General features: G+C 31.7%; 2 protein-coding genes across 2 annotated transcripts in view; one reads left to right on the top strand and one right to left on the bottom strand.

Annotated features, from left to right (window-relative positions):
* LOC119830530 overlaps positions 1–8210 on the bottom strand; it is a 55702-nt gene extending 47492 nt beyond the window's left edge. The window contains exons 1-2 of the mRNA XM_038353588.1: positions 7992–8210; positions 5499–5751 (exon numbers count right to left, since the gene is read on the bottom strand). The gene's annotated coding sequence lies outside the window, so the exon portion shown is untranslated. The remainder of the gene's footprint in view (positions 1–5498; positions 5752–7991) is intronic.
* A 534-nt stretch (positions 8211–8744) lies between these two features.
* The window catches only part of LOC119830528 (F-box/LRR-repeat protein 6), a gene marked incomplete at its 3' end in the record, with an annotated part of 10316 nt that continues 3001 nt past the window's right edge, over positions 8745–16059 (top strand). The window contains exons 1-7 of the mRNA XM_038353586.1: positions 8745–10045; positions 11700–11910; positions 12325–12475; positions 12945–13105; positions 13618–13784; positions 14115–14255; positions 14729–14893. Of these exons, the coding sequence (XP_038209514.1) occupies positions 9236–10045; positions 11700–11910; positions 12325–12475; positions 12945–13105; positions 13618–13784; positions 14115–14255; positions 14729–14893 (1806 nt within the window). The remainder of the gene's footprint in view (positions 10046–11699; positions 11911–12324; positions 12476–12944; positions 13106–13617; positions 13785–14114; positions 14256–14728; positions 14894–16059) is intronic.

Here is a 16059-nt window from a genome sequence, read left to right as displayed (position 1 = left end):
GACAGATTCGAAATTCAAATGTAATATTTTTTTATAATTAAGTGTAACAGTATTTATGGCCAGACTAAGTATATGCCCCATAAGAAAGAACCCTATCAAAATATTTCCGACATAAGTATATGATGTGAAGTTTTTTTTATGTCATAAGGGCCAACTCAAGCGGTGGTTCTCCGATGGTAAGCGATCAACACCGCCCATAAGCATTCGCAGAGATAGTGCCTCTGCGAATTCGCTGCCCGCTTTTAAGGGGTAAGGGAAAAGAAAAGGATTGACGACTGGAAATAAGGAATGGACTGGAAAGTGTGATGAAAAGGAAACGGGCCAACAAATAGAAAAAAGTAAAGACATTCCACGGAAACTGCACTTTTCCCATGATAAAAAAATTATTATTTAATTTACATAAGAAAGCTTAATTACTTAAATAAACACCCAAAATTAAGTTGTTATGATTTCAGTTGAGTGAGGAAAGTGATACTTAATGCTAAAGGGTAATTTATTATGAATCATTTCTTAGAACTGTCCATAATAATTTATTGAATATAAACTCTTAGAGTAATATGAAAGTCAATGTTGGACGAAGTAAAAGATACTTATGTACGGTAAAATTTTAAAATAAATATATTTATACGTTTTCATTGAGCTTTGTCGAGATGTGAAAATATGCATAATTAAAGTCACAAAACATTCTATCTGTTCAATTTTCAATCGTTCTCAACCTAAACGGTAAAATGTTGAAACAGAAACCACAAAAAACTTACGCAACTAATTCCTAGGTCAAAACAAAAATGTATTCAAACAAAAATAAACGCCGCTGCGATTATAACATTTTAACGGATAATCGCTGTAGTACAATTCTTTAAATGTGTCAAGCGTTCTAATTTAATATTTCAAATTGATGAAAGGCATCGCGTGAGTCGGCGGAGGTTGCCCTCGAACAATGACCAAAATAAAGTTGATCGCGGAGAGCTCACCACGATATTTTGGCAAGTCGGACCGTACGTGTCGCGGGTACTCGATGATGCCATCGCCGCGGAGGATCGTGACGTCACCACACATTTTCCAAACGTGGCCGCCAGACGAAAATAGTCCCCGCCCCGCCGCAGGCCCCTCACACCGTCACCGATAAATTTAGCGAGTCGAGCCGGTTTTGAGAGACTAGCGCAATGCCTCCTATGTTTTATGTTTGACAACTGAGCTAATCCCTGTACGATCATACGTTAATGCATGCATGTTTGTGTTTGGCACGAAAGGCTAGCTAAAAAACGAAGATATGAGAAGTTGAAATTAGAAAGATTACTGCAGATCTTAAATTAAATCCTGTGTATACTGTTTGCATTTAATACTGACAGGATATTAAAATGGCAAAACTACACACTTTTCCTAACATTATTGAGGTGGGAAAAATAAACTTAAAACATTTCTTTTACATACTTTATTAGCCATCACAAGATTTTTATGCATCACATTTGTACAAAATGTAATCTCAAATACATTTAGTAGTGAAATAATTTATCTCCGATTAGGCATAATTTCTAATAAACATTGGTGTTCCTACAACTTTCGTAACGATATCTATTAAAATAAGAAGATGTATGTTTAACTCATTTCCTTTTTTTAAGTAACTGAGCTATTGTTTTGACTGATGGTAAGCGATCACTACCAACCATGAACGCTTACAGAGGTAGGACCGATGCAAATGCGTTGGCCGCTTATAAGGGGTAGGACAAGGTAGGCTAAGAAAGTATTGACGACGGAAATTTAGGAAAAGAATACGGGTCCGGCTTTCGAGAGATCTACCAGCCTTGTAAATCGTATCTCATACTACCCAGAATACACTTAATCGCCTAAGCAACTAACTCCGTCCATAACTAATCATACTTGGATAGGTATCTATTAAAGTCAATTACGAATCTCCATGAATTGTGGATGCAACAAGAATAAAAATTTGGATATAAAAGTTTAAAATATTCCCCGTCCTTTATACCAAATGGAATTAAACAATAGCCTTTATTATGTTGTTTTTAGGTTTATCTGTTATATTTGTTGTAATAATTTTGGTTTAAAGGTGAACAAAAGTAATAATTCTTTAATTTCTCTACGATTCGATACATTTTTCCTATCTATATTCTCTCTTATTCTATATTTCTATATATTCTCCATTAATTTCATTAGAAAATATATTATTATCTGTAATAAATTTAATTAAAAGAGCTAGGAACGAAAAGCAAATATTTATATGATTATTTTTGCCACTTTGTACCTTAAACAACACAATTAACTTAATGATCAGTCACGAAATCGTATTGCCCTTGACTTCTGACTGCTCTGTGCTTTATAGAACCAGGTGTTCTTTCCGGAAAGCCATATACGTTGACGACAAAAACATATATCTTTACCTTTTTTGGTTGTACAATGATGCTATTATTCATGCAAAATCAAGATAATATGTTTATTTTATTATGCCTTTTCAGACGTCTAATGTTGTTAACCATTTTGAGCAATGAAATTAACCGTGAAAAGCTTTGATAGTAACAAAATTTTCAAATGCATTAAAAAACTATATAAAACTAATTATTCTCGCTTTTCGAATCCACCCGACTTCAGATAAAAAGTCTGAGGCTTTGAAATAATCAATTATGCTACCATTGCAATCAGCTCATTGTCACTGCTTCTATCAGTTAAGTTTAACATGGTGAATTATTAAGTAAACTACTAATCAGTTACGTGTAATATACTATAGCTCCTGTAATAGAATAGGCCGATGCTGTATGACTACAAACTTACACGAAGAACGTATCGAAAACCCTTTTCGGGTTCATTCATTTTAAACAATGTGTTGTATTCAATTTTTTACAAGTCTTTCAAGAATTTTTGAAGAGTTGTAATATGAATGTACATCTTTAATAATTCTTACATCGCAATCACTACTGAAGTCTCTGTATTCATTCATTAACGGATGGCATGACTCTATTTACGATACAAAGAATGCCGAAACATAGTATGTCACAGGTTATTATCTCAACAACCAATTACGACATTCGATTTGGCACGCAATTGTTCAGCATCAAGCATTCCTGTCGGTATTAAACGCTACGACCATCTTCAATGGAATCTTACTTAAGTGGCCATGTATACAAGTAATAATACCTACATACATTTATTACATATCTAATTCTACGTGATGTATATTTAATTTAAGGAGTTATTAAGAACAACGCATTATTTTCAACTGTTATAATAATATCCTTCTACGAAACTAATGCAGTATTTGAACAATAGGTTTCATAAGCAGCCTACAACCAATGTAAAATGCAAGAATTTCCGTTCAAAATGAAAATATAAACAAACAATATGAAGGAAACATGCAAATGATGCATTTACTTAGTGTAAAAAAAAATTTCCTTTCAAGCACTGTCACCTCATAACTATGCTAGTGTAACAAATTTATATTTTTAATGCGCAGTTGATATTAAAAGCCAATGAAAAAAACTGTAAAATAAATGTAAAAATTACAAAAATAAAATATTTACAGCATTAAAACATTACTCAAGTCGTAACGAGGACGAATGCGAGAACGCGATAAGATATCATATCAATGTCAATAGCCTAATAATATTTATGTATGGCGCGCTTCAGCCGCCCAGCCTTCGCCGAAGACACTTTCACGCGTCTTCACGACCATTCATTGCTGAAATCGTGCGCGACATTTAATCGGTTCTCAGAAATCCGTCCGTTTTTCCTGGAAGCGCTACTACACGCGCACACATCGATGCTGCACAGTGTAAACGTATAGCGCAATAAACACACTGTCGCCCACGGCCCTGATAACGCGCAGGCGTGACGAAACGTATCAGTACTCACATTAGCCGACTCGTATTGCGTGCCCGGCTCAGCTTACATGTAATCAAACAATTTACTCTACCGGAGTTATGATGCTGTAGTCAACAGAGCCAAATAGACCAACATTACATTGGATACGAGTTTTATGTACGCGAAGTCATTGTTAATAATTGTACCTTCAATTCTAAGATTCTCCGACGACGAATATAAAGTAGAATACATGTTATTAATACTAATCCTACTAATATTATATCCAATCCTTACTACTGATATTATAAATGCGAAAGTTTGTAAGGATGTGTGTGTGTTTGTTACTCTTTCACGCAAAAACTACGGAACCGATTGCAATGAATTTGGTACGTAGACCGCTGGACAACTGAAATAACATATAGGCAACTTTTAATCCCGATATTCCAACGTGATACGGACTTACACGGGTGAAACCGCGGGGCGCAGATATTATATTATAAAGCTTAAAAATTCGTTTGTTTGTTTGGTTGAATACGCTAATCTCGGGAACTACTGGTCTGATTTGAAAAAGTATTTTAGTGTTAGACAGCCCATTTATTGATTAAGGCTTATAGGCTATATATGTATCAGGAGCAAAGCCGCGGCGAACTGCTTGTATGCATTATATATCCTAAGGTAAAACGTCTTCTTCAGAAATCTACTACATAAAATAGATATATGAAAGGAAGGAAGAAATATATAATCTGATTGAATGCCGGGGTCAGAATAGTAATGGCGGCGTTCAATAGCGATCACTCGACATGTGAACTCCAAACGATAAATTATTTCAATTGACTACTCTTTTACAACGCATAAATTACTTTATTACATTAAACCTTTACCTGTTTAAGAGCAATAATCTATCTACCACTCCTCCCAATCGGCTGGACAAATTCTCATTTTGAAATTTTGTGTGCATATCATCCAACGCCTATTTTTCATAATACTTAATGATAAGAGTAAAGGAACAACAGCGTTTACCGGGACAGCTAGTTTTATATTATATATTTATTAGTCACTTCTGTTCACATACAGTAAGCTTTACACCTTCTATGGATAGCTGAGTTTCAGACTAAGAGAACAAAAATCTATATTCGGAAATTAGGATTAAAGTAACAATATGAAGTTTAACTGTATTAAGTTCTCTTTTTTTAATTAGGCTAGGTCAAGGACCGAGATAAATCAATAAAACTATTACTAAGGACCAATATAAGGAATATGAAATTATTTCGCTAAGCTGAGTAACAGTTCTCAAATTATTTGTAAGTGTATTGGCGTTGAAACAAGGAAATCTAACGTGTTTTAGCTTATTTGACTTCTCATATTTGCGCTACAGTTTTTTGAAGATTTCCTAATAACTTATTTCTTTTTGTAATTATATTCGTTTCTATTGTTTTATTAACTGTTAGTTTTCAACCAAATTATTAGTAAGATCCATACAATGTATGTATTTCTTGAAAATCGAACAATTTAATTGAGTATTATAGACAAAACTACATTAAGTAAATAAAAACAACATACACAGTGATATATTATAGATAAGTACCGATTCCACTCGATTGTTAATCGCTCTATCCACTTAAGGCACCTATATTAACTTAGTAAATAGTCCGAAACATCATACGTACAAATTATGGAGTGAGACTCACTTGGTAAAGCTTGACGTAGCATTGCAGCGCACGGCGACGGCGGCACGGCGCTCCGCAGCCGCGTCCACCATGCCTCAGCATCACCACCATCACTGGACTGATCACCGCCACCACACCGCCACTACCACACTCGCATGCCACATCACAACCCTCGCTAACGGATACCTGGCTTACGCGGAATGTTACGCAACTGTTTCACTTCTAAATACTTCAATATCCTAGTGCGCTGTCGGCGCCTATTTATTTATCATACCTGGAACAATACAATCGACTAAGTCATGTGCATTCTTGGACATGGGAATAGGGAATTACAGTTTATACATTCAGTTCAGGTATACCACATATACACGCATCAATCTGTACGTTTTATTTGAAAGTACTAAAATTTCGTGTTTTCAGTGGACTGGATAATAATTTGCAATAATTAATTGCCATAAAAAGTAACTAGTAATTCATTCCCCTTTAATTGGCAATAATTTTATATTTAAATTTTCAAGGAAATCAGCATAATTGTCTTTTGTAGTAACTAGTAGTGCACATACATATAGAATATTGTGGGAGACTTTTACTTAAAAAAAATATCCAATGGGTAATAAATAATATTATTTGACCACCTCCTTAGTACAGTGGTTAACGCGTGAACGTAGAATCGAGGGATCCTGGGTTCGAATCCCGCTGGGCACGCACAAAAAAAGAAATGTCTCGGTCTGGCAGGACACAGAGGGCTGATCACCTACTTGTCCATAAAGAAAATCGATCAGTGAAAAAGTTGAATATCATCTGTCCCATATCCGACTAGAGGGCATGGGACTTTACATAATAATATTATAACAATAGTAGATAAACCGCCACTGTGGTCCTGCTGTCTACTGTCTACCTACTTGTCCAGTTAGTCAGGTTATTAACAAACTGAATTGTACAGAATACTCTATACTCTAATTGTGAAATTTAGGGGAAATATGTTTTTGAATTACCAAAAACTATGAACACTGAATTTAATTATAAATACGAAATTTGTCTGTTTGGCTAAGGTGGCAACACTGCTTGTGGCTACATTACTATACCATGCTTTTATTATTTTATAGCCCTTTATAGACCTTTTTAGAGCACCGATTTACTGTTTTAAGAAAAACAAGATGGCAACACTGGTTGTGAGTATACAGATAATTGTTGATGTCAAAAATGATTGCTACTGGTCTTAAAACATTTAAGAGAAAAACTGCACATTACCCATAAACTTTCCTAAGTATAATACAGTAGCACAAAATCTGTTTTTGAATTATCATACAGCCCTTGGCACAATATAATAAGGGTTTATAACTTTATTTGAATTTATTTTCATTTATCTATAAGGTTCAATGTTTTACTCCTATTTTTTCTATATTTAATAAATAATAATTAAATGCATAGAATGCACTTGTTTTACGAGTTCTGTCAAAAGCTAACACCCCCTTTGCAATTGTAATGAACAAAACAAATAAGAGTCTGGCACAAAGCAAGAAAAAGAAAAAAAACTTATATTAATATTGCCACAACAATATGTGTATGGATTTCAACAAACCAAATACATTTAAAATAAAAAAATTATGAAGATTTTAATAAATTATTGCTCATTCCTTCATCAAAAACACAAACTTATCATATTTACTTTTATGAAATCAATAAAATATTATAGTTGCAAGTTTACATATGAATTTCTGCAGCGAATACTTTCTTTGTTTTATGGAAGTATCATACTAAATATCCAGATATAAAGCATTCATGAATATTGTATATTTATTTTTGTGTGGATGATCAAGCGGTGAGGCGTCTAAGGGAAATAAAATGTTCAAATATTTAATTAAATTTATTAAATAGTTTGATTAAGAATAAAACTGAATAGTTAAAATAGGTTGTCAAAAAAATCTGATGTGTGCAGCACTTCTCTAGACTGCATTTTTTAGCCTTTTCCAACTTTTTCAATATTAACATCTTTTATATAAATTTTGTACAGGATCATTATTTATTGTACTAAATAAAAAAGGAAAAATATTATGTGATAACCACTACAAGAAAAAAGTTATTTCCACTTTGAATTAGCTGTGGTTAATGTTGCTTATAGGTAGTTATCTTACATAATATGGATATGTGTATAATATTTACCTATCTATGTGTATCTACTTAATTAATATATAGAAAAATTTCTTTCTTTCTTTCTAATAATAGTGATGAATTTATTTTTATTGTTTTCTTTTAGGTCTTTAATATCTAAACGTTGTCCTTCATAAATATTGCCAACAAGAGATTGCAATGCATGTGTAGAAAGATTTATAATAAGATAATAACGAAACCAAATGTACAATAATTTTATTCTAACAGAAAACTCCAATGTTGACAAAAATCAGCAATGTTTTATAAGTCACGACAAAAAGATTTACACCACTAGCGAGCGTATACCTACAATACGATAATATGAGATCATCAATACAGCAAATAAATTTAAATATGACTCACCACTTTATATATTAGCTACAGAAAGAGCGTGTAGGTTATCATTATCCCACAGTACATTTGAAACACGTCATGAACAACACATTTAAATAGAATAATACTTAGATTAGAACTACGATTTTCACTAATAATATAATTGCTAAAACGCAAAAATATTAACACTTGACGAATACTTTACCAACGACTGAAAATATTTAATTTACATAAATCGAATGAACGATCAGAAACAAAACAAATATAATATATAGATACCTACATAATCTATTTTTATTTCATTAGTAGGTATGTATTGTAGTCCATTTCTAATTTTATGTTAATTACAGCGCCATCTATTTCAAATGTCAGAAAAGATATATCACCATAAGGTCGTATATTATCTCTACTTAAATATCATAGGCTGATATTAACTTGACAGTTACATGAACCAATTAGCAAACTTTTTCATATGAAACCTTACGCTATGATTGGTTATAATATTATTTGTAAACCCATGGTGCAAAGTTTAATTTTATTGAATTTGACATTATTTATCACCTCAACGTAACATTATGTTTGTAAGAACGTATTTCATATGGTTTACAAAAATTAAGCAATATACCATTAATTTATATTTGAAAAATAAACTATTAGTTTTAAAGCTTGTTATATCTATACTTTTATATTCAATTTGTAGTAATATCATGAATTGAAGTATGATAATTTTGTATAAGACGTCTTTACAAGGATGTCACTTAATAATTGATATACACAGAGAACAACTCAAGAACAACCTTTGTGACAATGTCTGCATCTGTTGACTAAAATTTGAAACCTAATAAGCTTTTAACAAGGTCAACTGTTTTCATCAACTTTTAGACGTCTGAATTATTTTATTATTAGTACTATTCTTCAATTTGTGTGTTCATCATCACCGTAATATAGATAATAGTGTTTGTGTCCGCGAAAATGGTCTATACTTTGTTTTTCGCAATCACAACGTTACATGAACATGGATGACCTAAAATGCGAATACGTAAAGAAAAAAAGATGCTTCGGATTAAATCCAGAAGTGCTCATTGAAAAATGTAATGATGACAAAAACATCGAGTGGTCACAATCAAACATAATAAGTTTATCATTTAATAGTAAGTGTTACAGTATCAAAAGTGAAAATGTGATGTGTCAAACTGATTGTTTACCTCACGACAGACAGGTGACGGTGAGCGTTTTATAGAAGTGGTTTGGAAGGGCGGCGGGAGGCGGGCGGTATGTCGGGCCATTCCAGTCCTCTCAACGGCGGCTATGATGCTGCTGAGCCTGCCATGAGACTTTCGGTCCGCAAGGATCTATTCCCAGATGAGCGCCTGCCCAAAATTGTCACCAATTCTGACTCTGATACTGAGCAAGATCAGCTCGAAGACTATTCCTGCGTCAAGCTGGAAACTGACTTTGAGCAAAGCATAGATGATATAGCAAATCAGAAAATGCAGGTTGTGAATGGAATCATGCCGAATGCTCCACGATCCCGTCATAAAAAGCACAAACAGCGATCAAGACGTGATTCTGATCAATCCACTTTAAACGGTTACCTTCCATCTGAGCGTAAAAGAAAAAAACATTCTCGTAGTTCACGCAGCCGGACCCATAAGAGTAACAGTGTTGTCTCAAAAATCAAAGGTGGTAAAAATTTAAACTTAGTGAGTAGTAGTGAGTGTCAAGAAGATGAAGATGAAGAGGACTCCGATGCTGAAAGTGAAAGTTCAGAGGATGAAGTGCTGCAAAGTAGTGTTAAGTTGAAATTTTTGCCTAGGCAAAGTGGGAAACCTTACAGTCATGAACTTAGTCAATTATCTACAAAAAAGAATAAATCTAAAGACTCCTCAAAAGAGCAAAGGACTCACGTAGTTATTCCTTGTAGTGGTAAACCTAGATCAATGCTAGGACTGTGTAGTTCTCGTAGCAAAAAGAAATCTAAGAAGCCTGATCATACACCCACATATCGAAGCCAGATAGTGGATACAAGTACTAAATTAAAGATTAAGATAAAAAGGACAGGTGTTCAGGAGGCAGTAAGCATAGTGAGTATTTAGAAGTTTAATTAAATTTGTTAATGTTTTTTTTTATAAAAAACTGCACATTAGGACTTGGAGTAAACCAATTGCATTTTTTATTAACTTGTTTCCTATTTTTCAAAGATTTACTGGAAATAAACCTGTTATAACTTATATAAATAAATTGTTTATTTATTGAATTTCAGTAGTAAATACACAATAATATAATTTGTTTTGATTATTATTATATATAAATTGTATGGATATAATTAAATAAAATCCTAATTTATGTTATATTTATATACTAAAAACAGTTATTTCTAGTATAATTTTTGAGATTTTTATCATGGCCATTTTGCTTACAAAGAACTTAAACTTTAAAGACTGTTTCTGTGATGCAACCAATTCACTTTCACTTTAAGTCACAGGTCAATTTCTGTGTTAGTCTCATAAACTATTTCTCTTGACACAATTATAAAGCTTAATATGGTTTCTTCCCATTTTATAATTTTAAATTATTTTAGTAATCATGATGTTTGATTATGTTTAAAAAAATGATTTTCACCACTTTCTCCAATAACCATAATTATTGTTCTTATTCGTGATCTAACTTCTTCTGCTCAAATAACATGGATTTATTTGGACAAAATAAATAATTAAAGATATAAATGGAATTGATATAAGTTGATAAGTATGTTTATATCTATCTTATGAGTAAAACTTTGAAAGGTGAAATTTAAATTATCAAGTATACAACTACTATAAGAATAAATGAATTCATATTTTGATAATTACACTGCATTGAAATGGTTTATTAAATTGACTGAAAATCTTCTATCATTTATTTAAATATATTTAAAATAGATTCAACCAATCCACAGATTACAAAGCTGACAATAATATTGGAAAAAAATGTTTGTCATGCCTCGGTATATTTTACTTGATAACAATAGCATGTAAAGAAAATAAGTACTTTTTATTTGTAGTCATACCCTTGTTATGAATTTTATAATGATTAATGTGTATTAATTATAGATTGTAGATTTATGGTCCAAAACAAAGGAAATAAAAATTCTACATAAAAAGGGGGATATTTATTATATGGATTGCATTATTAGTTTGATATTTCTTATGTGGACAAATGTCCGTATGCGTCACAATATGATGAAAGCTTTTTAAAATGTAAAAGTTATTGCTTTATATCAATCACATTCCAATTATAGGGGCAATTTTTATAATTTCTGAAACTAGAAATTCTATGTAAGTGTTTTCTTATTAAAACTCAACTCTATTTCACTATTTTTATATTGAAACCTAGCAGACCAGACAGATATTGTCCTGTCTTTGTCCAAATTGTTTAAACAGGTGAAGGTTGAATAGCCATTAGGTTTTGTTAATTAAGAGCAAATTTCTTAAGGTTTTTAATGTTATTTTATAACATCTGTACTAAAATTATAAACCTGAAGCGTTTGTTTGTTTGTTTGAACCCATTAATCTCAAAAACTACTGGTCCAATTTCAAAAACTCTTTCAGTGTTAGATAGCACATTTATTGAGGAAGACTATGGGCTATTTATGTACCACAGGTGATGCCGGGGTGGTCCGCTAGTTAATGATAATACTGTCACAAAGGAAAATAAGGATTAATAAATATATACATACAAATAAATTTCACATTCCAGGTAGCACCAACACCTGCATTAATAACTGATATAGCCCCAAGAAAGTCTAAGAAGAAGCGAGCTGCTTCTCCTGCACCTAGTGTCAGTTCTGGTGAAGAATATGATCCTTCTAGAGGTGATACTGCATCTGCTATGAGTGTTGCAGCACCTAAATCGCGACAGTCGCGGCAAAAAGCTCCTCGTAAATCTAATAACAATACAAAAAGTAAAGGTAAATAGTATTTGAAATTGTAACATTATTATGTAATTATTTAGATAAATAAATGATCATCTCATATCTACTTCAAACCTTGACCAGAAATAGCTTTATAAGTGATATCCAAGAATGTGAATAAATATAAGTGAGTTATCTATGGGAGATAAAAATTTACTATAAAATTTTTATTTGGATAGTTATCACATTAAAATTATGTTTGTACCTATATTGTAGTTAATATTTTATTGCATATCGTTATAATTATCGAAAGGGTTAATTGCTTTATTTTTTTAAGAATTTTAATTCCAAAATAATGTATTTAATGAGTTGTTTAAACTATTTATTGCGACTTAACTAAATGCATGTTTATTAACTGATTCTCTAACCTAATTAATTATAATATAATCATAAATTTTTGATTTTACACAGCTCAAAAGACTGAAAAAAGTAGAAGTAGTGCAGCTGAGAGTAGAGATGCAGGACCCCAAAGCCCTTGGGCAACTTCTATGCCAGAAGAAATTCTAATGAAAATATTTGAATATGTGGTCATACAACAAGGCACACTCCCTGCTATAGTTAGGTAAGAAAATTGTTCAAACAATAATGGGTAAAGGAAAAGCAAAATTCACCCTTAACAAATCAAAATTGTGTTTTTCCTTATTTTCTACAATTAGTAAACACATAACATTGTTCAAGTGTTTCTGCTAGTTTTTAAATTTATTTAGAATTAAGAAAAGTGGATAGTAAAAACATTTTTATCCATAGTTAGAAAATATACATTACTAGAAATAATGTAGATATGAATACCTGAAATGTGCAACTAAAATACTATTATATTCTGAAAATTACGTAAGAATGATTGTATATTATTTTATCTTCTATGAGTTCCATGAGTCAGTCTAGAGTGACAACTTGTATTTGCTATGACCACAGACAGGAGTCCATTAACGTAGCTTCTAAAATTTTTTTAAATGAAATTAGACTCTTCCAAAGTAGTTTTAAAAAAGTTATGTACTTTGTATACTTAATTATTATTATTTCTGTTCTAGATTGAGTAGTGTATGTAAATTTTGGTATAGCGTAAGTTGTAAGCCTGAATTTTGGAGAAATGTCGACCTTGCACAATACACTGTAGATAAATGTAAAACTGATTACAAACTTGTGTGGCTACTAGAAAATCGACTGTCACAATGTCAAAGTTTAAATATTGGTAAGTTTGTTGAATTTATCTTATTCCACTCCCATTGCATTCAAGTCATTTATTAAATTTTAATTAGGCAAAAAATTATGTAAATGTTGATGTTGATGTGCTTGTATTTTTTCCTTAAACACTTATATTATGTATTTTAGAGATATCGGTAGTAAACGCGCGTCGCAAAACATTTTTTTTGGGTCAGTGTGTTACCTTAACAGTTATCAAAGTAACTAATTAGTACAATGATTGAAATAATTAACACAAAAGCGTGTTATTCTGGGACACAGTTATTAAATGATTGTTATATTTATTCTTTAAATGTATTTCGTAAAAAAATTGTTCAATAAATGAACAAATTATACAATAAACACACTCAACGACATTGATTTAAATGTTTTGAATAAATTAAATTATTGCTATTGAACTTGATAGTACCATATATTCTCTCAAATCTCTTTCTTTAACTAAATCATAATAATGCCCTGCAAAGAATTGGTATGGCAAATACAAGAAAATAATGTTTTTAGCTCAATGGGATGTATGTAACGTGACATGGGTGCTGACATGTTTGGTGGATTATTGTCCTGACTTAGTGGAACTTGGTGTCGCTGGCTGGAGTAGAATTACTCCTGAACAATTATTTGACCTGATTCAAGGGCTGCCAAAGCTGCAAAGGATCGATTTGTCATCCTTGGTAAGATCTCTTTCTATGTACCTAAATTTAAGGAAAACCAATATTGATTAGAGGTAATTGGATGTTTTTGGTTACTTATAATTTTATTATAATAGATATTAGATATTATAATTTTTAGAAAACAACAAAATATCGTAATATATATATACTGAATGCATTATTTTCACTTCACATATAGTATTGTTAGACTAATGTAGTTTCCATATTCTGTACAATAATTTTGGTGTATAGAATAAGAATATCAAAGTCTCCTTATAGACTTATATAATGTATATATTAAATCTCAATCGAATATACAATTGGTCTAATTATGTTTTATACATTTTGCAGTCCGAATTAGGCAGTTCCAGTACATGTTTATCAGCGGCTTCGGTGGCGCGGATCATGGAAAATTTTGGAGACCGATTGACTCATCTTACCCTCGCCAATAATAAGTTTTCAGCGTTGCAGCAAATTTTGACTTCAGTAGCGGTATGGTTTTTACAAAAATTTATTCGTTTATAATTATTGCATAAGATTTTGGTGATAATTATTTATCTTAATAATTTTTCAAAAAAGTTTACCTATGTTTCCAATAAACTTCTAATCTGTATATTCATGAATAATAATAAGTAATACCATTATTGAAATTCCTTAATATTTTACAATATACATATTTAATTTGTAGTATTTAATAACAGTTTTGAAATGCTTGAGATGTAATTATTAGGTTTTACTAGTGTTACGCACCTGGATTCGCTTTGTGCAATTCAACTTATAGCGTCTTTCAAGAACTTTTTTTCTTTGATAGTTTTTTTTTTTCAAATTTTATCAAACTTAGTACAGAAGTATATTTTAATTTTATGTCTTATTTGATTCTGATGTATCCTACAACAATTGTCAGACATTTTTGAAATTGAAAAAAAATAGATTCTGAAGGAATCATTTTTTTATTCATTTGCCAGACATACTGCCCAAACTTGGAAGTGCTGGATATATCAGGAGCATTGGCCACTTCACACCCAGCTGCAGTTCCCTTGGAAGCATTGCAGAAAGGTTGCCCAAAATTGAGGGTATTTCGAGCTGCTAACGCTCAGCTGGTACTTGCTAGTGCTACGACGTCACAACAGGTTCGTATTTATCATATAAATAAAAAAATAATAAAATAAAAATAATTTATTGAACAAATTATAAATCACATACAACATGAAACCCAGACTCCTAATATAGCTTTCGCTGTGTTTCAGGAGTCTGTGTCATCCCAATACAGTACATAAAAGTTCAATTAAAAAAAAAATGTTATAGCTGCTACATACATATGAAATTTAAATTCTATAATTTAATATAAATTTATGATATTTAACAATTAACAATTTTAATAATTTACATTTTATCGATAAGTAATTCATATATTCATAAAATTAAACTACTTAAAATCTGACTTTTGTAGTAGTGTATATTGTATATGTATATATTGTTCATAACCTTACATTTGTACCATAAAATATGTCTCAGTGTATGTGCATTATCTTTCGATACTTTTTTTCGAACATCCCGACTATACACGCTGAAATTGAAAAACTGAAAATGAGATACCCTGACCGTTTGTCGTATATGATTTTGTGTCTTAAGATTGTTCAGCCTAGAGAGTAATATAGGCAACTTTAACCACGGTGAATTATCTCATTCCCGGATATTTTTTTTCGCTATGCGGGCGGAAGGCTTTATATAAATCATCGACTTACAGTCTTGCAGATCGATTGCAGTTCTTATTTGGGTTCGGTATACAAAAGATAAAATGGAACCCTTTTAGTAAGACTTCTGCTATATTATATCTGTCTATCTGTCATCAGGCTGTAACTTATTAACCGTGATAGTTAGATACTTGAGATATTCAGTGATAATGTATTATGTTAAGGAATGGTCAGCACGGTCATAAATGGTTAACCACGTTTTTCTCAGTTTTCCTTTCGCTTATTTGTTCGGTTCGTTTATTAGTCCGACTCGTGCTGGGCCGAAACAGTGTCTTGAAAATAGATATCTTCTCTCGTATCACAATGTTAGTTACCATACTCCACCGAAACGCCTGCACCGATTCTAATGAAATTTTGTGTATTTTGTGTAGGTAGAAAATTTTGTGTAGCTCTGAGAATCGGCCAACATCTATTATTCATACCCCGAAATGATAAGAGAAAGGCAGAAGTGTTTGCGCGATCAGCTAGTATATACTTAGTCTGGCCATAAATACTGTTACACTTAATTATAAAAAAATATTACATTTGAATTTCGAATCTGT

This window comes from Zerene cesonia, chromosome 11 (assembly GCF_012273895.1).
Source record: "Zerene cesonia ecotype Mississippi chromosome 11, Zerene_cesonia_1.1, whole genome shotgun sequence".
Taxonomy (NCBI): domain Eukaryota; kingdom Metazoa; phylum Arthropoda; class Insecta; order Lepidoptera; family Pieridae; genus Zerene; species Zerene cesonia.
The sequence above is the reverse complement of the archived record's forward strand: the minus strand, read 5'-3'. Positions and strand labels throughout refer to the sequence as shown.